This window comes from Vombatus ursinus, unplaced genomic scaffold (genome assembly GCF_900497805.2).
Source record: "Vombatus ursinus unplaced genomic scaffold, bare-nosed wombat genome assembly UNPS02014821.1, whole genome shotgun sequence".
In the NCBI taxonomy this organism is placed as follows: Eukaryota; Metazoa; Chordata; class Mammalia; order Diprotodontia; family Vombatidae; genus Vombatus; species Vombatus ursinus.
Window position 1 is genome coordinate 31,889,041 of NW_020954599.1, and position 22,529 is coordinate 31,911,569.

The window sequence follows — 22,529 nt, forward strand, 5'->3', positions numbered from 1 at the left end:
GTGTGTGTGTGTGTGTGTGTGTGTGTGTGTGTGTGTGTGTGTGTGTGTATACAAATACATATACACTAAAAATATTCCAATGAATCCATGATCTCATTCATTCAGAAGGTTCCTCAAATATTAGAGATCACAACCCATCCATGTCTGTCCCTTCTTGTCCATATTCTCCCGAGAGTGTATGTACTCCAAGGGCAAACACCTTTGATGATCATACATCCCTCTGTTCTATACCTCCCCTGACGTTTATTATCAGAGGATCATTGACCAGGGTTATTTCTACTATTATATCTTCCAAAAAATAATGAACCATCTGAATGACTTTGACGTATGGATATTGTAGGGGGAGGAGTATGCAGGAGAAATTAGTGGGCTGTCAACTTATTCTGCTTACAGATGGCTTCGTGCTTATCTTTTACAAGTGGTACAAGGATAAAAAGAACCCCACTAGCTATTTTACTCCATTACATTACCTTGCCCCCCAAAAGCCTGTAAGGTGGCATTTTGTTCTGCTTAATCAAATGCTTTTTCATAATCAACAGACAGTAAACACATTGAGATCACATATTCTCTGCATCTCTCAGATAACTGTGAAATAAGAAAGAGGTCATCAGTTATCAAAGATCACTTATGAAAACCTGCCCATTCCCTACTAAAACCCTCATCAGGAATATCCTTGATTAGAATATAGATGACTCACATAAAGTACATGGGTAAATATGTGTGTGTATATAGGTATGTGTATGCATATATATATCTGTACATACATGTGTAGGCATATATAGTATGTGTACATGTATATATACATCTATATAAAACTTAACATATACATATAAAATATATATTTACATAAACTAGAACTTTAGGTTTATAAAACCTACATAAAACTTTAGATTTACAGAGAGTATACCTTCCAAAAATCCCATGAAGCCAGTAGTGAAAGTACTATTAACCTCATTTTACAAGTAAGCAAATCAAGCCACAGAGAAGTTAAATGTTGGAGCTGGGGCTCAATAATGCTGACTCATTTTCGTATCCCACTGATTTAGCATAGGGCCATGTGCATAGTAGGAAGTTAATGTTTGTTGAATTTAATGGTTGAAACAGAAGAAGAAATATCCATTGACCATATGTGAAGCTGTTAGAACCCTGAGATTTATTTTGGATTCTGTCTGAATATTTTAGGGTGGCTAAAATGACCCTCATACAGTATTCCTTTTCTGCCATTAAAAAAAAAACCATGCCAATTTGAATTCTGTATCTCAGAATAATTTTTGTTAGCTGGTAATTATTAGGATTCCCTCTGGGTCCTTTCTATACTGGCTGCGTGATCTTGGGCAAGTTATGTAAGCCTCTAAATTACAGATCAGGTACTGATTCCTGTTAGTAGAGGGAGTTATTTCACTGAGAAACTGGGGATTCGCTGTACCAATGTAACCTTAGTTCTGCCCTCCCCTCATATGGAAAACCCAATTTAATAAGGAAAGGCAAGAGCAATTGTGGATGGTCCCTTCTCACAGATTCCCTTCTCACACTGGGCCTTTGAGGGATGAAGGAACAAGAGACTTAATTAAATAGCAGTTTAGAGCTCAGTCACCATTGTAATTCTAGAACAGATGTCTTTAATCAAAGGCATAACCTATGGAAAGATTTTGAGTGGGGGGCCAGAACCATTCCTGCATAGAATTAGATCAACTTTAACTTTGTCTCTTACCCATCTCCCCAGTAAGCACCATCTCCATTCATCTTTTCTATATCTTGCCACCGGACCAAGATGGGTCTGGAGGAGAAAGGGAGGGTAGCCCTCCCTCACTTAAATCCAATTCACTTGCAAGTCATGGCATCATCTTCCTGACATCATGGTCCTCTTCTAAAACAAAGGACAGACAACAACACCCCTGATCAATACCCTTTTCTTTCCCATGGGGGTCTCAAATTCCCCTGTGTAACTTCTCATCTTGTCTACTGAAAGCATCACACTGCTGTTACTTGTGAGAGCTCAGCTGTATAGAACTGTTGTTTCTCCATTCTGAGAGAGAGACAGTGAGAGAGAGAGAGAGAGAGAGCGAGAGAGAGAAAGAGAGAGAGAATAAATGGTGGCATAGCCCACCACCTGAGAAATTCTGCAGATCACCACTTGTCCCATCATTTTGACATCAGAAAAATGATTGGCCCCTTTGTTTAACACAAGGGCAGAGGAGAAAAATGCAAAAATCTCCTTTTGTTGTTTCATCTAAAAAAAACTTGGTTTTCTTTTTGAGTACATCTTGACAATTGAATTCATACTTAAAAACTCTTCTAATTAAAATCTTCCACTTACATTTCATTTTTATCTGTTTACAGCTGTTGAGAAATTCATTGGAAGGATTGACTTTGGTCAGAAAGTCTGGTCTTGTAGATAAGCGTACATTTTCGGCATTAAGTTGCTAAGTCATCCTTGATAAACTAGGAGGCTCAGTGAATGGAGTTTAGTTGTTATTTTAAGAAATTCTTTTTGTGAAAAAAAATTGATAAATTAGTCTTTATTTAAATAATAACAGTTCACATTTAGAGAGTGCTTGAAGGTTTCCAGAGTTCCTTCCTCACATGAAGTAGGGTGTTAGCAGTATTATTATCCCCATTTTATAAATGAAGAAACTGAGTCACAAAGAGTTTAAGTGACATGCCCAGACTCTCCCAGATAGAAAGTATCTTTGCCAGGAGTCAAACACTAGTCATCTAACCATAAGGCAAGTGTTTATGTAAGAGATTGAACTTCAAACAGCAGCATGGAAAATGGCCCATTGGCTGAGCTCCCAGATCTGGGTTCTCATTGTGGTAGCTTTACTTATTATCAAGGCTTCAAACCCTCTTCATAAAGACATTGTGCTGATTTTCCCAGCCCCCAGCCCTCACGTTTTAGTGCTGGGCTGGCTTCTTTGAGGACGAGTGAGTGTATTTCCTGTTGCCCACCTCTCCCTATTCACTGAAGAAATGCTTGAGTTAAAGATAACTTTTTTAAAGGTCAGAACACAAGTGAAACAGAACAAACTAAACAAATCCAGGAGTTTTGGTGCAAGTCACAGGGCTTTAAAATCAATACTTTAAGGATCTGTGAACTCATTGATTTTATTACTCCTACTGATCCAGGTCACCTTAGTAGATGGTTTGAGATATACAGACAAACATACACACACATAGTGTGTGTGTGTGTGTGTGTGCGTGCGCGCATGCGCGCACACATGACACTATTGTCTCCAGAAGGTATGTTACTTATTTATAAAACTGACTCATTTTAATAATAATTGTAGACGTTTAATAAGCTGGAGCCCTTGCAATAGGCTTCATTCCATAGCCTGAGAACCACTGTCATAGGCTATTTCTCTTCCAAGGGCGTTCATTGGTTGGTCAAGGATCTCCTCTTTGATATTTCTGACCTTCGCCTGAAGATATCCTGTGCTAGATAACTCAAAACTTCCTGGGGCAATTCATTCCATCTTCACTTTGAGTTATGTAAATTGCCTTAACTGCCTCTCCAGTAAAAAGAAATAGACCACAAATTTCTCCCTCAGTGTGTTGACCCACCTTGAAATGAAGATATTCAACACTAATTAGTAGACTTGAGTAGATGGCACTAACTAGCCCTTCTAAAATAGCATCGTTTTTGTTCAGTTGTTTTCAGTGATGTCCAACTCTTTGTGACCCAATTTGGGGTTTTCTTGGCAAAGATACTAGAGTGGTTTGCCATTTCCTTCTCCAGCTCATTTTACAGATGAGAAAACTGAGGCAAACAAGGTTAAATGATTTGCCCAGAGTCCCACATCTAGTGAATGTCTGAGGCTGAATTTGAACTCAGGTCTTCCCAACTCTGGCACTTCCTGCACTCTATTCACTGCTCTCCCGGCTGCCATTTTTCTTTCATTCATCTGTGAGGCAACATGGTACTGTGGAAAATAGGTCAGATTTGGGGCCAGTGGTCCTGTGTTCAGATCCCAGTGATGTGGTTTTTAACCCTTATTAAGTACCTACTCTGTACCAGGCACTGTGCTAAGATCAAGGGGTAAAAAGGAAGGTAAAAATCCCTGCCTTCAAAGGGCTTACAGTTTAATGGGGGAGACAGCATGCAAACAACTGTGTACAAACATACCATATACTGGATAAATTGGGGATAACCAAGAGAGGGAAGGTACTAGCATTCCGGGGGATCAAGAAAAGCTTCTCCTAGGAAGTGGGATCTTATCTGGGGCTTGAAGGAAACCAGGGAAGCCAGGAGGCAGAAACGAGGAAGGAGAGAATCCTAGGTGCAATGTAAATGTAAATCATTATGATTTCTTCTCAGTGACTTTTCAGATAAAGTTTCATTCATATAAACAACTTTTTTTTTTCTCACAGGTTTTGAAACCTGTGGGTTTGTCCTTGAAATTCTTTCTATCTTTTCTAATCTTTGCAACATCTTGTTTAGAATATCAGAAAAGAAATTAGGGTAACGGAGCCCAGAGTCCCAAGAAGGTGAAACACTAGTGGTTTTATAGTCACGGGACAGAGAACAAGCTTTCAGAGAAATTTAGGGCTTTGGCTTTTTTTAAATTAACTTTTACTAACTCCCTAAGTACCCTTTAGCATAATAAACCAGCAACTCAGGACCTTGACTATGGTGGTAGATTTTTGTAGTTTCCCTATTTATGTGCTTCTTAGCTATTTATGTGGCAGTATAGGAAGGAAGAAAGGAAGGAAAGAAAGAAGGGAAGGGAGGAAGGAAAAGAAAGAAAAGAAGGACAGAAAGGAAGAAGGGACAGGAAGGAAGAAAGGATGGAAGGATTATTGTCTATTATATGCCATACACTGTACTAAGCACTTTATAAATATTATCTCATTTGATTCTCACAACAGCCCTGCAAAGTAGATAACTATTATTACCCTCATTTTACAGTTGAGGAAATTGAGGCAGACAGCAGTGAAGTGACTTACCCAGGGTCACACAACTAGTTTGCTTCTGAAGCTAGATTTGAACTCCAGTTTTTCTGACTGCAGCCCCAGCATTCCATCCACTTCCCTACCTAGCTTCCTCCATTGTTATGAGTGTTCACATCTATGTTGTTTTAGAGGGTGCAGGAGATACATTTAGTTCCCTCACCTCCTACACTAGCCAGCCCAGAGTTGTGCATTATAAATACTTTATGATAGTGATGATGAAGGAATTAATGCACCTTCTAAAAGCTGAAAATACAGCCGAGAGCAGCTTAAGCACTGGGAAAATCTGACTCACCCTTTCTGGTTTGTTGACATGTAGTTGGGAAGTCTTCCAAAAGCTGCTTCAGCAAAGAAAAGGGAGACGTGTCCGTCAAGGGGGTGTGTGGGGTGTGTTTGTGTGTGAAGCAGCACACAGTTTTTGAGTAACATGACCTCAAAGAGATTACATGGAAGTTGTTATTAGGTAGCCAGACTATGAGCTAAAAATCACAAGCACATTTTTTTCCACCTTGATCCCTGGAGTTCTGGGACTTGTCAGTATTTCAACCTTCTACAGCTTGTCTTCTAGTCTAACTCCCTTGTCCTACAGATGAGGAAACCGAATTGAAGCAATTACCTGCCATATTCTTAGAGAGGATGGGAAAGGAGTCCAGGGGCCAGCATAGTCTTTTAGACTCTGAAAACGCTTGATAAAAAGCAAAATGTTAGATCTCTGTGGCTCCGGCAGCATCTCTAGCGTCATACTCCTCTGTGGTTCACTATAATACCAACTCTGAAATGAAAGGACTGTGATGTTCTTGGGTCTTCACTCATTCATTCGGTCATTCATTCATTCATTCATTCATTCAACAATGCCTATAAAATCACAGGCATATAAAACTTTATTAGAATGGGAGAGGAAAATCTTAGTCTCATTGGGGAGAGAAGTCTTACACTATTAGACTGTGAGGGATTATTCTTTGTTTTTCTCTGTATCCCTCAGTGCTTAACCTAGTGACTGGCACACAGTAGGTGTTTAATAAATGCTTATGGCCTTACTGACTCACACAGGAAAAGCAAACTAATACCACAAGCATTAACCATATGAAACCACAAGGTAAGAGATGTCACAGAGCAGAGCAGTGATTTAAATGCTGAATGGTATTGACAGTAAGGAGGTGGCTAGGTAGTGCAGCAGATAGAGCACTGGGCCAGGAGTCAGGAAGACCTAAGTTCAAATTCTGCCTAAGACACTTCCTAGCTGCATGACCCAGGGCACTTAAGTCACTTAATTTCTTTTTGCTTTAGTCCAGTGGAGAATGAAATGGGCAAACCACTCCAGTATCTTTGCCAAGAAAACCTCATGGACACCATGGTCAATGGGGTCACAAAGAGTTAGACACAACCAAACAACTAAACAACAACAACAACAACAGACATGTCTGTAAGCATGAAGGAAGTCAGAGGAGAGAGAGATCACTGTGGGCTAGATTGACCAACACATGGGTTTTAAGTGAGCCCCAATGAGGTGGATAGGATTTGAATAGGAGGAGAGGAAGTAGGAGGACATTCCAGGCTTGGGTTGGTCTGTCATTATGAAGGCAAAGTCCATAATGCAAATATTTGCATGCTGTTGTTATTAGAACTTCTGAGAATCAAACAGAAAGGAATTTGAGTTTATGTGGGTCAAGCAGCATTTAAACCTGGTTGATTTGGTTAAAATGAACTGTTTATGCCATAATTCAAAATGACTCTCTTGAATCCTTCCTACTAGAAACTTCTCCCAGAAAACTTGGCTGTGTACATCAAGTCTAAGAGACCCTTCTTGTAGTAATGGAAGGAATTAAAGAGTCTGTTAGACATCATCTTCATTATTTAGGATGAGAGTGTTTGTGGTGGGGACATAGGAAGGAGGGGAAAAGAATACCTGAGTTATTAAAGTGATGGGAAATGTAGCTAAGGGAATTCTCCAAGTCCCCACTAGCAGCATTTACTAGGCTACCTTCTGTATCACTTTCATTACCTTCCTTCTCCCCCACCTCCCGTCAATCAATCAGTAAACATTTGTTAAATACTTACTGCAGGCCCCAGGATACAAATACCAAGAATGAGACAGAATGAGACAGTCCCTACTCCCAAGGTGCTTATATTCTGTTGGGGAGTCAGCAGGTACCAGACATTTGGCATAAAACCATCACTAGTGGGACAGCTAGGTGGCACAGCGGATAGAACACCGGCCTTGAAGTCAGGAGGACCTGAGTTCAAATCCGACCTCAGACCAAACACTTGACACTTACTAGCTGTGTGACCCTGGGCAAGTCACTTAACCCCCAACTGCCTAAAAAAAAAAAATCACTAGTGAGTAAATCCCCTAGTGCCAAGCTGCCTTGGACAATTTAACATTCTGGGGTTTTTCTCCTCTTATCCCTTGCCTTTTCCCTTTCTCTTCTGCCAAGTAAATTTTTTTTTTTTTAGGCAATTGACTTCAAGGCCGGTGCTCTATCCGCTGCATCACCTAGCTGCCCCCCAAGTAAATCTGTTCAATTCTGGGTCTTTGGAGTTAGAAAACCTAGACTGCACTCTCTACTTGGCCTCAGTTTCTTCATCTTTAAAATGAAGGTGATAATACTCACAGGGTATAAAGTTCTAGGCCTAGAGTCAAGAAGACTCATCTTCCTGATTTCAAATGTAGCTTCAGACACTAGCTGTGTGGCCCCGGGCAAGCCATTTAAACCTGTTTGCCTCAGTTTCCTCATCTGTCAAATGAGCTGGAGAAGGAAATAGCAAACCACTCCAGTATCTTTGCTAAGAAAATCCCCAAATGGGGTCATGAAGAGTTGGATATGACTGAAACGATTGAGCAACAACAGAAAACACCCACAGTGTCGACTGTTAACATGGTTGTAAGGGAATGGCTTTTGAAAACTTTTGAAGTGCAGTATTATCATATAGCCCTTGTGCCTAACAGTGCCCAAGCCATTTTTCCCCTTCCCCTGCCTTTAGAGGCAGTCCTGAAATTCTACTCCCCCTGCAACCTTCCCTATAATATGGAAATAAGACATTTCCCTCTCCCTGCCCCTCCACCCAAGGCTGTAGCTATAACTTTGACATTTATTCTAACACAAGAAGCCACACAAAATTTGTTTATGATGTAAATCTGTAAAGTACACACTGCCTTGCAAATAGTAGCTTAACAAACTAACAATTAACTATTAGACATTAACTATTTCTATTTCTGTCCCAGCTACTTAACCTCCCACTGGTCTGTTTGTCCAGATGTCACACACCCCACACATCCCCACCCCACTCAATAAACTCCAGTTGGCTCCCTGTTACCTCCAGGAACAAATGCAGACTGCTCTGCTTGGCATTCAGAGCCCTGCGTAACCAGCCCCCTCCTACCTTTCTGGTCTTCTTATACTTTACTCCTCCTCAGGTACTCTTCCATCCAGTAACACTGGCCTCCTGGCTGTTCTGTCTGTTGGCTCTGGGCATTCTCTCTGGCTGTCCTCCAAGCCTGGAATGCTCTCCCTCTTCCACTCCAACTGCTGCCCTCCCTGGCTTCCTTTAAGTCCCAACTAAAATCCCACCTTATTCAGGAAGCCTCTCCCAACCCTTCTTAATCCCAGTGTTTTCCCCCTTTTAATCACTTCCTATTTATCCTGTATATAGCTTGCTTTGTATTTTTTGTTTTACATGTAGTTGCTCCTTGTAGATCAGATTATAATTATATGAAATACATATATTATATATTACACATATAATATAATTACAATCTAATTATATAATTAGATTGTAAGCTCCTTGAGGGCAGGGACTGTCTTTTGTCTCTTTTTTTGTCCCCAGCATTTTGCACGGTTCCTGGCACTAGTAGGCACTTAATAAATGTTATTGAATGAATGAATGAAAGATTGGTTAGTTGATATCTCACAGAAAAAAATGCTTGGACTAGTTGGGAGTCAGGAGACCTGGATTTCGGTCCTAGCTCCACCATTAATTAATTCTGTAGCTGTGTTCAGGTCACTTCTTTGTTCTCTCCATCAGTTTCTGAAGTTCTGAGTTGGAGATAATATCTGCTTCACCAATCTCATAGATTTCAAAGTTAAAATTCCTATATATACAAATAGAGGATATAATGTCCTTACTTACACTTAAACTTACTGTTATTGTTTTCATATTAGTTTTCTGTAGACACATGGGGATTTTTTTCATCTCATCAAATGCACTTCAGCATTTGGTTCAGCGATGTTTACTTAGCATCTGCTGTATACAGAACAGGAGGCCCAGGGCAGCTAGCTCATCATTGCCTACCTAGCTGCAAGACTTCATCATGCCTCCATGCTGAGTGCCTTCAGTCTCTTCCCTTCCCCCATCCCTTTTCAGCGTCTTTTCTGCGTTGCCTCCCCCCATTAGAAAGTGAAATTCTTGAGGGGAAGTACTGTCTTGCTTTTCTTTCTATCCCCAGAGATTAGCACAGCCACTGGCACATAGCACACACTTAATTAATGTTTATTGACTGACTGCCTAGGCACTGGGGGAAACACAAAATTTAGATAAAAAACAATCCCAGCCCTTACGTAGCTTATAGTTTAGCGGGGGTGGGAGGTGGGGATATGACACAAACACAGGTAACTATAAAACAAAGTACCACCTAAGTGCCTAAGAGATGCACAAATAGAGAGGCATCTGTGGCGGTGAGGGGAAGGAGGGTCATAAAGCACAGTATCAGAGATCTTTAAAATGGTGGTACAAGCATAGAGAGGTAGCAGTCAGATCTTGGAGGGAGTGGCACGGTAAGGCCTAGAGAGGTCATGTAACTCCCCAACATGATGGTACAGTGGAAGGAAGACTGACTTGGGAGTCCGAGAACCTGGGTTCAGTGTTGCCTCTGATCCTTAGTACCTTCATGATTACAGGCAATTCCCTCCATTTTCCCGGCTCTAAAATAAATGGACTCAGCAGCCTCTGAGGTCTCTTTTATCTCTTGACCTCTTATTCTATGATAAGTGGTAGAGCTGGGATTTGAGCCTGGTCTCTTTGACCCTACACGTTTCGCTCGTTTCCCTGTACCGCACCACCCAGCAGAGACAGCCCTCGTCCTGGCTCTTGGGGGTGGAAGATCATCAGCTGTTGCTTTGGAAGCTTCACGAAAGCTCGGGGTGCCCTTTCTGGATTCATGGTGGTGTGCGGGTTACGGCAGATTATTTCTGTGTTCCTGAGTAGCCGTCTTTGGCCTGGAGAGGTTTTCCAGATTGATGCATTTTCACTGAAGTAGAGGAGATTTAAACAAATAAACCTGCTTGATCAGCGAATGATTTATTTTTTCTTTGAAGTTGTAGGACAGTCACATCTTGACAGCAACATGGAGGACCAAGTCATTGTCACTAACCCGCCCGACATATGCCAAGTTGTCGAGGTGACGACAGAAAGTGACGAACAGCCCGTCAGTATGAGTGAACTCTACCCACTGCAGATTTCCCCCATCTCTTCCTATGCGGGTAAGTGTCTCTTGGGATGGAATGGTGGAAGGAAACTCTTTCCCATGCTGACCAAAGACCGTCACTGAGCCTCCAAGTCACCGGCATCTCCAAGTGGAGAATTTCTCTTTGGTCCGCATACATAAGTGACCTGGATCTTGGCAGTCATTTTGCTTGACTTGCCCAAAGCCACCAGCATTTAGATCACTTTTCCTCATAAACATGAGAATTGGGTACCACATTGCTTCTGATAGAAATGTCAATCATATCACTCACCCTGTGTATGACTTGTGAATCATAAGGATTTTCCAAGAGCAGCTAGGCAGAACAACCCTGTTTTTGGTATTACTGCGTTCAGTTTAAAAAACAAAGCAAAACAAAACAATCAATGAACACTTATTAAGTGCCTACTCTGTATTAGCAGGCAAGGTTCTAGGAGTACAAAGACAAGAACAAAATAATCCCTGCCTTCAAGGAGCTTATATTCTCCTGGGAAAATGTCCATTGTGCACACAGATAAATAAACATAAGAATATTTGCAAAGTAATTGAGGGAGGAGGGAGGGAGAGAGAGAAAGAGAGAGAGTGAGAGAGAGAGAAATATCTCATATAAAAGGTGATACCTAAGCTGTCTAAGAGGCAGAGGGGAGGAGAACGTGCATAATGTCAGAAATCCAATAGGGTATTTCCAAGATTAATTTTCAGCTCTACCTTTTCCCACATTATCTCTTAAATGGTGCTTTGTAATAATAGGAGATTAAGTCTTTTTCTAATTCTCTCAGGGAATTGTCACATAATTGTAGGAATTGGCCTCTAGAATTATATAGGAGGAATACTTGATTCACTTGTTTTCTTCATCCTCATGGAAAAGACCTGTAACTACGTTATTCCAAAGGCATTCTGTTTGTTTCCCTCCCCTTCCTCACCCCCTACCTGCTTTTCACATGATTCAATGTGACATTTCTATTTGAGAACATACCTACTAAGTCCATGTTGTTCCCAGGCATAAAAGACGTGAATTCCAAATCCCAAAGAATCAGCCCATGTTCTACTCATTTGAGCATTGGTTAAGAGGACCTCTTCAGGTTTCTTTGCTATGCTGGCTAATGAAGCTATTCAGAAGTAAGGTTACCTTATGGACTAAGGAGCAGGCCCTTGGTCAACTCCAGTGGGCTTATTTCTGTGGACCAAGCATGGCCTCTACCTTGGGTCTATAAGCTGCCGGGCAGAATGAATGGAAAGTGGGGAGAGTGTGATAGAAAGTGTTCTTAACAAGTTATACAGTGGAAAGGAAAATTGAAGCTATACCATTGTGCTTCCTACTGTGAATTTTGTTCAGTGGGAGATATTATCTCCGCTTTCAGTGAGGCTTGGAGGCTATAGCTAGCTAATTGTTGTTAGAGAGGTAGATAGGAAGATAGATATATAGATATGTAGATAGAAATGGACAGAAAAAAATGATAGAAATGGATAGATGAACAGAAAAATGATGGACAGATAGAACTATTTTTATTTATTATTATTGAGCATTTACTTTGTGCCAGCTACTGTGCTAAGCACTAGGGATACAAATACAAGCAAGATAATCCCTGCCCTCAAAGAGCTTATATTCTAATGGGGGACAGCAAGTAAAGGAGGAGCTAGAAAGGGATGGGGTCTGGTATGAAGATGGCCAGGAAGTGACGAGGAGGCCTAGTTCTGAGCAAGATAAAATGAAAGGTCACCTATCAGAGCCAAGGGACCCAGGGGCAGAGTCAAGAGTTGTGCTGGGGGAGATAAAGATGGTGACCAGACCTTTTGGAAAAAAATTTTTGTTGTAACTGGACCTGTGATTGTGTTGATACAAGGAGCTCCTGATGAGGAACCTTCTCTCAATTCACCTACTCTGTAACTTAAGTCTTAGAGAGTTACTTGAGGAACTGGGAAGCTAAATGAAAAATGCTCAGGGTCACCCAGCCAGTATGGTGGGACTAGAGCTCTCTAAGGCCAGTTCTCTGTCCTCTATGTCATGTCGCCTGTCTTTGGGAATAGTGACAGCTGTGAATTCTGAGCCTTTGGCTGTATGCACACTGGAGTAGTTCAGCATCCCAGAACAAAAGTCATAAAGAAGGCTCTGAGGTTTCTTCCACTCCAGACTTGTGATCCTATAACCCAGTCCTATTCTCGAGGCATCCAAGAGGGAAGGGACCTCCAGGAGCATCAACATGGTCATTGAAACCATGGCAGCTGATGAGATCACCAAGTGAAATAGTATAGAAGGAAAAGAGAAGAGCACCCAGGACAGAGCCCTATGGTTAGGGGGTATGACCTGGAGAAAGATCCTGCAAAAGAAACAGGGGAGTAGTCAGACAGGTAGGAGGAGAACCAGGAGAAACCTAGAGAGAAGAGAGTATCAGGAAAAAGAGGCAATCCACAATTATCAAGGCTGCAGAGAAGATAAGAAGGGTGAGGATTGAGAAGAAGCCACTGGATTTTGGCAATTAAGTGATTTTTAGTAGCTTTGGAGAGAGCAGGATCAGTTGAATGATGAGGTCAGAAGCCAGACTGCAGAGATTTAAGAAGAGAGAAAGGGAAACGGAAATGGAGGGACCTATTGTAGACAGACTTGTAAAGGAATTTAGCCACAAAAGGAAGGAGAGATGTGATCAAGTGAGATTTTTTTTTTTTTTTTTGAGGATGGAGCAGACCTGGGCATGTTTGTAGGCAACCAGGAAGCAGCTGGTAGACAGGGAGCAATTGAAGATTAGTGGGAAAACAGAGATGATAAAGGGAAGAGGGGCAGGGCAATCTGCCAGAGAAGACAGGATGGGATGGAATCATTTGTGCATGTACAGAGGTTTGCCTTGGCAAGGTAAAGAGCCACCTTTTCATGTGAATCAGGGTAAAGGAGTAGAGAATGGCAGAAGGCATCTGAATGTTGCGAGGTAAGGAGCAGAAGAGAAGATGAAGCTGTCACCTAATAGCCTCAGTTTTGTTTTGTTTTTTTCTGAAATATGGGATAGAGTTATCCACTGAGAATGTGAGGTGGGGGAGCTGGGAGAGGTTTGAGGAGGGATGAAAAGCTTGGGAAAAGCCACTGTGGTGAATGGGATAGGGAATTAATTAGAGAGGTGTAAAAGGATTGCCTTGACACTGTGAGAGCCCAGTTGAGATGACATAACATAAACCTGCAGTTGAGGGAATGAGAAAGGACGAGATGTAAGACAAAGTACAGTTTGTTACACATAGCACGGTGGAAGGGTTTGATAGCTTAAGAATGGGGGTTGGGTTGAGAGGGATAGGAAAAAGGGAGCAGTCAGCAGGGGATGGAGAATGAAGTTCGAATAATGGCAGCCGGGTGTTCAGAATGACAGGGAGTGAGTGGAAATGACAAGGTGGGAGTTTGTCAATCATTGAACAATGAGTTCAAGTAAGTTATCTTTGACCAATGGGGGTTTGTCCTCGGATGGAGATGTCCCGGGGCATCAGGCAGCTGTGTGATTAAAGCACCTAGGCCTAGGTGGCCAGTGAGAATGCTTGCCTATCTCCTTTTTCTATTTTTAACCTCAGAGCTTGGTACAGAGTAAGTACCTAATAAATGCTTTTTCATTCATTCACTCAAGGATAATTGTCTATTCTTGAGGAGTCAGGCTAGCAATTGTGTTAAATTCCTACTATGGATGACCAACTGTGTTAGGCACTGGGAGAAATATGGAGTTTAGGAAAGATAAATGATTCCAGCCCTCATGGAACTTAAATAAGAAGACAAGAAAGATGCAAAGATAATCATGATACACAATAATATAGGATTAGTACGTTGGACAGGTGGAAACTAAGTTCTTTGAGGGCTGAGTGGCAAGGTCATTATTGACTGTGGGGATCAAGGAAGGCTTCCTGAAGCAGGTGGTATTTGAGTTGAGTTTTAAGGATTTCAGCAGGCAAAGCAGGTGGCAATGAGAGACAGTCTAGGCATAGAGACCAGGGTGAGCAAAGGTGGAAGACTGAGAAAGTGCAGGGCGTGTTTGGATCTGAATTAAGTTCAACAAACATTTATTTTAAACTTCCAGAAATGATCTGCTGCCTAATCTCTCCAATTTTATCATTCATTTGCTGTTGTAGTAAAGTAAGCACCATAAAAGACTATCCATCAGCTTTTATTTGCTGGGTGATACAGGCTAGAAAATGAGAGGCAGCTACTATGCAAAGAAGAAAGCTCTCTAATGAAAGGGAAATAGTTATTTGCTGACCTGTAAGGCAATATAGGCAGTTTTATATAAACCATTTCAGAGCTGTTTTCTTTTGGGTGGAGCTAAATAGTCTTCTTTTGGGAGCCAAAAGGATTCAGAATGTTGCCTGGTAATCAGACATCTAAAGAAAGTGATCTAGGCGGCAAGAAGATAAGGTAGATAGGAGACCTTATCAATACTATGACTAAAAGTTTATATGTGTGTAAACATCTGTATATAATATGCATATATGTTTGTTTTGGGGACTGAACCTATGATTTCATTGGCATACAGAGTTCCTGTTAAGAAAATTCCTGCTGCCAATGCAGAATAACACCTGTTCTGCAACTTTTTAGACTTAGAGAGTTTTTTGGGAGCCCTGAGTTAAATGGGTACCCGTGGTTCCAGAGATATGTCTCAAACTCAGGGCTCCTCTGCTACCAAGGTATACTGTCTATCCACTATACCATGAAGGTGTATCAACCAAAAGTTTACTAAAAAAAATTTCCCTATTCCATCCTCCAAGGTGTTAATGTCACTGAAAATATTTCATAGTTTTATTTCCTCAAGTCTACACTTAGAGAGAACAAGGAAGTGTCTTAAAACGAGGCTAAAGTCGACTGAAGAATATGGTTTAAAAAGGAAAAATTCATCATAAAAATTTTAGCTTTTTAGAGCTTGGTTTTAAAATGGGATAGTCCTTTTCTCCTTTGTAGTTATCTGTTTTGATGGCATGTATAAATCTTTGCACATATATTATAATTATAGAAAATTTGAGCTAGGAGGGACCTTCGAGATCACTTAGCCCCACAACCTCATTTTATAGATGACAATCTAGAAAGATGAAATGATTTGCCTAAGGTGGTACAAGTGGTATAATTCTATCAAACTTCTCAGCTTTCCCAAATTGTGCCCTTAAAGCACTCTATATTTCTGCCACTACAGGAGTGATTGGAGCAAAGTGGCCGCAAGTGAAATAAATTCATTTTGAAGGAGAATTCAGGAGTTCAATTTAGCCAACATTTCTTAAGCACAGCATTGCGATAGTGCCATTAGTGATATGATGATTACATGTCATGCTCCTATCTTTTTGACAACACATCAATGCAGAAAACTATCACATAGTCAAGAGAACCGTGTGAATTTTGAGGGAAAAGGTTATCAGTTGGAGATCAGAGAAAGCTTCCTGGAGAAAGTGCCATTTGAGTTGGGCTTTAAAGACAGGGCAGGAATACAACCAGTGTAAGAAAAGGGAGAGGGGACATTCCAGGAATAAACCATCAGCATGAACAGAAACATAGAGGCAGAAAAGTACAGGATATATGCCAAACATAGTGATTAATTTAGTTTATCTGGGATGTGGACTATGTGAAAGAGGCTGGAAATGTTGACTGATAGCAGTAGGGAATCAGTGATATGCTCTGAACCACTTGTAAGGAAGCAGCCAGGTGGTGCTGTAGATAGCGCACCAGGCCTGGAGTCACGATGATTCCACTTTATGAGTTCAAATCTGACTTCAGACACTTACTAACTCTATGACCCTAGGCAAATCATTTAACCCTGTTTGCCTCAGTTTTTTCATCTGTGAAGCTGGAGAAGGAAATGGCAAACCACTCCAGTATCTTTGCCAAAACAAAACAAAACCAAACCCAGATGGAATGATGAAGAGTCAGACACAGCTGAAAAATGAATCTACAATACTCATGAGGAAGGTAAGTGAAGAGGAATAGATTGGAAGTGGAGAAAAGTGGTAGCAGAGAGACTTATTAGGATTCTTCTTTAGTGATGTAAGGGAGCCCATACTATGTGGGAATAGAGAGGAAATGACTTACACAAGAAATGTTACGGAGGCTGATCTATTAGGACTTGGTTTCTGATTAGAGAGGAGAGGTGAAGGAGAGGTAAAGGTCCAAGCTAGCAATGAGGTTTTGATCTTGGGAGACTGAATAAATGAGTAGTGGTGCCAGAGACAGTCATAATGAAATTATAGCGTAAGCTTCTTGAAGAGAGGACCTGTTTCTATTCCTTCCTTCCTTCTCTCTCTCTCTCTCTCTCTCTCTCTCTCTCTCTCCTTCTCTTTCTCTTTCTGTCTGTCTTTCTGTCTTTATATCCGTAGCACTTAGCACAATGGCTGGCACATAGTGGGCATGTTTATTGGATTTGCATTATGAAGTCAGAAGGAGGAGCATGTTTAGGGGGAAAGCTCATATCAATTCAAGCCAGGGAAAGAGGTTAGGACTAAGAGACAGAGATCTTGGGGGTCATCTACATGGAGGTGATAGTCGATGACATGGAAGTGAATGAGATTGCCAAAGAAGAGATTATATAGAGAGAAGAAGTTGAGGGCTGAAGATGAAATCTTGCAGAGTTGGGAAGATGAGAAGCTAGCAAATGAAACATCAGGGTTGAAAGCAATAAAACAAGAACCTGGAGAGTGGGGTGTTTTAGAAGCCAGGGGAAGTGGTTAACTGTGTCAGTTACTACAGAGAGCGCAAGGAAAATGAGGATGATGACAATGTGATGATTAAGATATCATTGAGAGACGAGTTTCAGTATAGTGATGGTTTGTTTCAGTCACGTCCAACTCTTCCTGACCCTAGTTGGGGTTTTCTTGACAAAAAATACTGGAATATTTTGCTATTTCCTTCTTCAGTTTATTTTACAGATGAGGAAACTGAGGCAAACAGGGTTAAGTGACTTGCCCTGGGTCACACAGCTAGTAAGTTTTATTTGAATTTCATCATTTTTTTCTAACTCTGTAAAGTAATCATTTGGTAGTTTGATTGGTAAGCTTTTTAACAAGTAAATTAATTTAGGTAGTATTGTCATTTTAAAAATTATATCTGCTCATCTTATCCATGAACAGTTAATATTTTTCCATTTATTAAAGTCTGTCTTTATTTCTGTAAACAATTGATTTAGTTGCATTTACATAGTTCTTGTGTGTGTCTTAGAAGGTAGGCTCCCAAATATTTTGTACATTCTGCAATAATGTTAAATGGAATTTCTCCTTCTATGTCTTTAGTAGGTTGTATTGTTATTATTATATAGATATCCTGATGATTTATATGGATTTATTTTATATCCTTCAAGTTCACTAATGATATTTATTGTTTCAATCCATTTTTAGTCAATCCTTTATGTACACCATCATGTCATCTGCAAAAAATGATAATTTTCACTTAAGGCTTATACAGTTTCTGCCTCTGATGGGGTGTTAAAGTCTCTCTTTCTTGTCTGTTATTTGGGGCATTTTATATTTTTGTGAATATTCATTTATTTTATTTAATTTAGTTTTACTGGCATATAGTTGGAAAAGTAGTTTATATGAACATCCTTCAGTTCTTCATTTGTTGTAAATTCTCCTTCCTTTTTTGATATTGTTAATTTGATTTTCCTCTTTCTTATTTTAAATCAAATCAGCTGATTTGGGTTTGTCTGTTGTATTGGGTTTTTCTCAAAACAACAGCTTCTCATATGATTTATTAATTCAATTTTAAAAATTTAACAGATGAGGAAACTGAGGTAGACAGATGGTCAGTGACTTGCCTAGGGTCACAAAGTAAGAGTCTGAGGCCAAATTTGTACTTAGGGCTTCCTGACTCTAGACCCAGCACTCTTATCTGCTGCGTCACCTAGATGCCTATTTATTATTTGTTTAAATGATGCTATTCAAATCACCTTCATGCCCTGAGCACTGGAGAAGAGGGGGAAGAGGTTTTTGAGAAGTCTCCCTGTCCACCCACTTCCAATGCTCATACTATTAGCTCCCTTCTCAACATACATAATTAATTCTCGACCTCTTTCAAGTTTCATCACCTAAGAACAGTTCACATTGATTTATTGCTTCAAATTTTACTGTTTTCCTTATAACAACTCTGTGAGGTCAGTAGCACAGATGTTATTTTTCCCATTTCATGGATGAGGAAATTGAGGCTAAGAGAGATTGTTTCTTGCCCAAGGTCACACAGCTAGCAAGTATCAGAGTCGGAACTCAAACTCCAGCCCTCCTTAATCTGTATCTCTTTCCATTGAGCAACGCTGTCTCTTCCTTATTATCATTTCTTTGATTTTGCAACATGACCAAAGTCAAAAAACTCCCTCATATTCTCTTTCACTTTCTGTGTGTGTGTATATAAATATATATATATGTATATATATGTATATGTATATGTGTATATATATATATATATATACAATAGATGTCCATAAATCTACATAAGTACATGTACAAATATGGTGTTAAATTCTAATGGAAGAGGAACAGATGATAATATTTGTGGAGGGCAGTTGGAAATGGCACCAAGGACAAAAGGAGGAAACTTGAAGATGTTTGGAAGAAGGAAGAAACTGATCTTGGAGCAGGAGACTGCAGTATAAAAATGGAAAGAGGATCTTGAAATTTGGTCAGAGGTGCCAGGACAGCAAGAACAGTTTGAGAACCAGAGTCTTTGGGCAGAGGGCATTAAGTCAGGGAATGAGGCATTTTTTATTCACCCTTCCCTCCACCCCCACCCTTTCTCCTGCTGACTCCACAGTGCACAGCTCAGGCAAGTTACTTAACATCTTTCTTCCTCATTTCTCTCATTACAAAATGGTTATACTAATCCCTGCCTCCAGGGATGGTGAGTTTTAGTGTTAGGATGTGATATGAGATAGACAGACAGAGAAACAGAGAGATAGATGGTTGGTTATAGATAGATAGATAAATAGATAGATAGATAATATAGATACAGAGAAATGAATGGATAGAGAGAATGATGGCTAGATAGATGATGGTCAGATAAAAATGGATGGATAGAGGAGAGAGACACAGATGAATATAGAGACAGAGAGATGGATGGATGGATAGATATAGATAAATGATATATAATAGAGATAGGTTGATAGTAAAGATAGATGATAGATAAATGATAGATACAGATATATAGATGATAGTAGATAGCACATAGATGATATATAGATAGATATTAAATTTGCTTTAATGTGGAAACCATTTCCAACACTCATTTCTTGTCATTCCAGCCTTAAAGTTGAAATCAGGCTTAGCAGAGGTGAATACATGGAGCAGAAAAGTATTAAACATAGAATCACAAGGTCTCAGAGTTGCAAGGGACCTCAGTAGGCATCTCATCCAACCCATATATATGAAAGGAGTCCCCACTGTAACATTATCAACAAGTGTTCCTTCAGCCTTTGCTTGAAGACCCCCAAGGACGAAGACCCTATCACCTCTGAAGGAAGCCCATCTCACTTTTGGATTGCTCTCATGGCTAGGGAATTTATCCTGACATCAAACTCAAATTGGCTTCTTGGCCACTTCCACTCGATCCACCCTCTACTTAAGATCATCTGAGCTTTTTTTTTTCCCCCAAATCTGTCACACAGACTCATTGAACTTGCAGTGTGATAAAACCCCAATTTCCCACCCCCCTTATGCACTACTGTTTAATAATAACTTTCCCCATCATATCCTTGCAAATATAGCACCAAAAGAAAACAGCATTGTATACTTTTTGTAACCAAAGTCTAGGACTGTATGTTTCTCTCTGTTATGTTTTGCCTTCTTCAGTTCTAACCATTGCTCTGATCTGTCCAGATCTTTTTAGATCCTGACTCTGCCATCTAGCATGTTACCTCTCCCGCTCAGCCTTGTATCATTTACCTTCATCAAAGTCTTGGATAAAAATGTTGAATGTTGCAGAGCCAGGGATAACCCTCTTGGAAATGATACTAAGTATCGCCAAGTTGACATCCAGAGTACTCTTTAGGGCCGGTCCTTCATTCATTTCCAAATCCACGTAATATGCCATCATCAAGCTCACAGCTCTCCATTTTATCCTTAAAGATATCATGAAAGACCCTATATAAGGCTTTGGTGAAATCCAGGTATACTGTATGTCTGTAGCATCTCTTTGCTCTACCAGTCTAGTTTACCTGTTATAAAATTAAATGAGATGAGCGTGGCATGAGCTATCACTAGTAACATGTCTGGCACATAGTAGGCACTTAATAAATACTTATTGATTTGATCAATTGACCTGTTCTTGAAGAAACCTTCTTAATGATCACTGTTTCCCTTTCTAAAGGATCAGAAACCATCCCTTCAATGATATGTCCTAGAATTTTGCCAGGAATTGAAGCTCCTTCGCTTATAGTTTTCAGACTCTGCCCTTTTTCCATTTTTTGAAAATCAGGATAGCATTTGGCCCTCTTCAGGCCTGTGGCACATCTCCCATTCTTTATACTTTCAGAAAACATTTATAGCCACTCAGCAGTCACACCTGCCGTTTCTTTCAGGATCCAAAGATAGAGTTCATCTGAGTATGATGACTTGAAAGTGCTCTTTTAGGATTTCCTCACTTATCTTGGGGTAAATGAGTGTATCATCAGTGCTTAAGTCCAAGATCCAATTCTTTGACTCTTGGTGCTCACACTCTACTTGGGGAAATCAAATGCACATTCATGAAACAAGTGGACAACAATTACTGCATGGAGATGTGCAAGAGAGTTGACTACTCCTTAAAAGATCAGGGAAGGGTAGTAACAAACTTGGACTGGGGAAAAATAGGAGGTGGAAGTAAGATTTCATGTAATGCAAATTACTTTTGCAGAGTCAGAGAAACAGGAATGTACAAGACATAAGGAGGTTGAAGGGAGATTGCCTTATAAAGAATGGACAACCCATGCTGGGAAATAGCTAGAGATGAGGTTGGACAAGTAACCAAATGTGAGCCTGAGTGCCCAGAAATCTCCTCTCCTGCTTTTATTGCTGCTAGCTCACATTTGTCCAGTAGCATTTTACAGTTAAAAAGCATTTTGCTTAGAACAACATCTCTGTGGTCTAAGCATAATTATATCCATAAGAGGAAACTGAGGGTCAGGAGTTCAACAACTTGTCTACTCACCCACACTTTGTTAGTATCAGATCTAGGATTCAAATCTAGGTCTTCCAATTCTGAGCCCAGGTCTATTTCCACCATGCAGTTGGTCAGCACTTTTAAGGACCACCTGTTGGACCCGTGGCTGTGCCATTCCAAGAATACAAATGTTGGCAAAAACAGTCCCTACCTTGAAAGAGCTCAGATTTTAGACATGACAGAATATTAACCCCAATTTTGCTTGGGGTAACCCCAACGTTACTCCTTTTAAGAAAGATAACCATTGTTTCTATGGTGTCTGAACCCAGTGTTGTTGTGAACCGCAGGAATTACGGTCTTTTTTTTTTTTTTATTTTTATCTCTCTAACAGAAAGCGAAACCACAGACAGTGTGCCAAGTGATGAAGAAAGCACAGAGGTGAGTGTGGGCGGGTGTTGAACCCTGAGAGAGGTGCTTTGGGAAAAGTATTCCCAAATACCATCTTGGTTTAACACTTGTTAGAGAATGTTTTTGTTGGAGGGTAGGGAGAATGGAGTGAGGGTGGGGAGGTGTGCCAGAGACTGGCTGGTCGCTGCATTCTGCTCTGGTAAGGAGCATGAATTTTAAAATCAGGCCATTGGAATTAGATGGGAGAAAATGAATAGAGAAAATAAAAAGGAGAGAGTGGTGCTTTTTAAAAAATGCATAGCGAAATAAAATTATAAAGTGAGAGGCCTGTGCAACTGGTCAGTACCACAGGTAACCTTAAGTTATTAGTAGAAATGTCATCTGGCCAGGACCACATAACTCAAACCCAACTTACAGAAGAGCCAAGCACTCCACATATAGCTAGATTCTCCCTCCCTTTCTGTGAACCAGGGCCAAGGCAGTTGTTTTTCTGTTTTATCTTGATTCTGGGCCTGCCTCCTTGAGATTTCCCTCCTCCCAACAGTGATTACACAATGACAGGAAATGGCTGTAATGGTGATAGAGAGCCTTCTGATTTAACTCGCTGGTGTGTGTGTGTGTGTGTGTGTGTGTGTGTGTGTGTGTGTGTGTGTG

The 22,529-nt window shown here is 40.5% G+C and overlaps 1 protein-coding gene across 4 annotated transcripts in view; it reads left to right on the top strand.

Moving 5' to 3' along the window:
* The window catches only part of IRF2 (interferon regulatory factor 2), a 133,414-nt gene that overhangs the window by 108,093 nt on the left and 2,792 nt on the right, over positions 1-22,529 (top strand). For 3 of the 4 annotated variants that reach the window (XM_027837400.1, XM_027837398.1, XM_027837401.1), the window contains exons 7-8: positions 10,260-10,424; positions 21,859-21,905. In XM_027837400.1, the coding sequence (XP_027693201.1) occupies positions 10,260-10,424; positions 21,859-21,905 (212 nt within the window). The remainder of the gene's footprint in view (positions 1-10,259; positions 10,425-21,858; positions 21,906-22,529) is intronic. The other variant, XM_027837399.1, reaches the window with a different exon arrangement.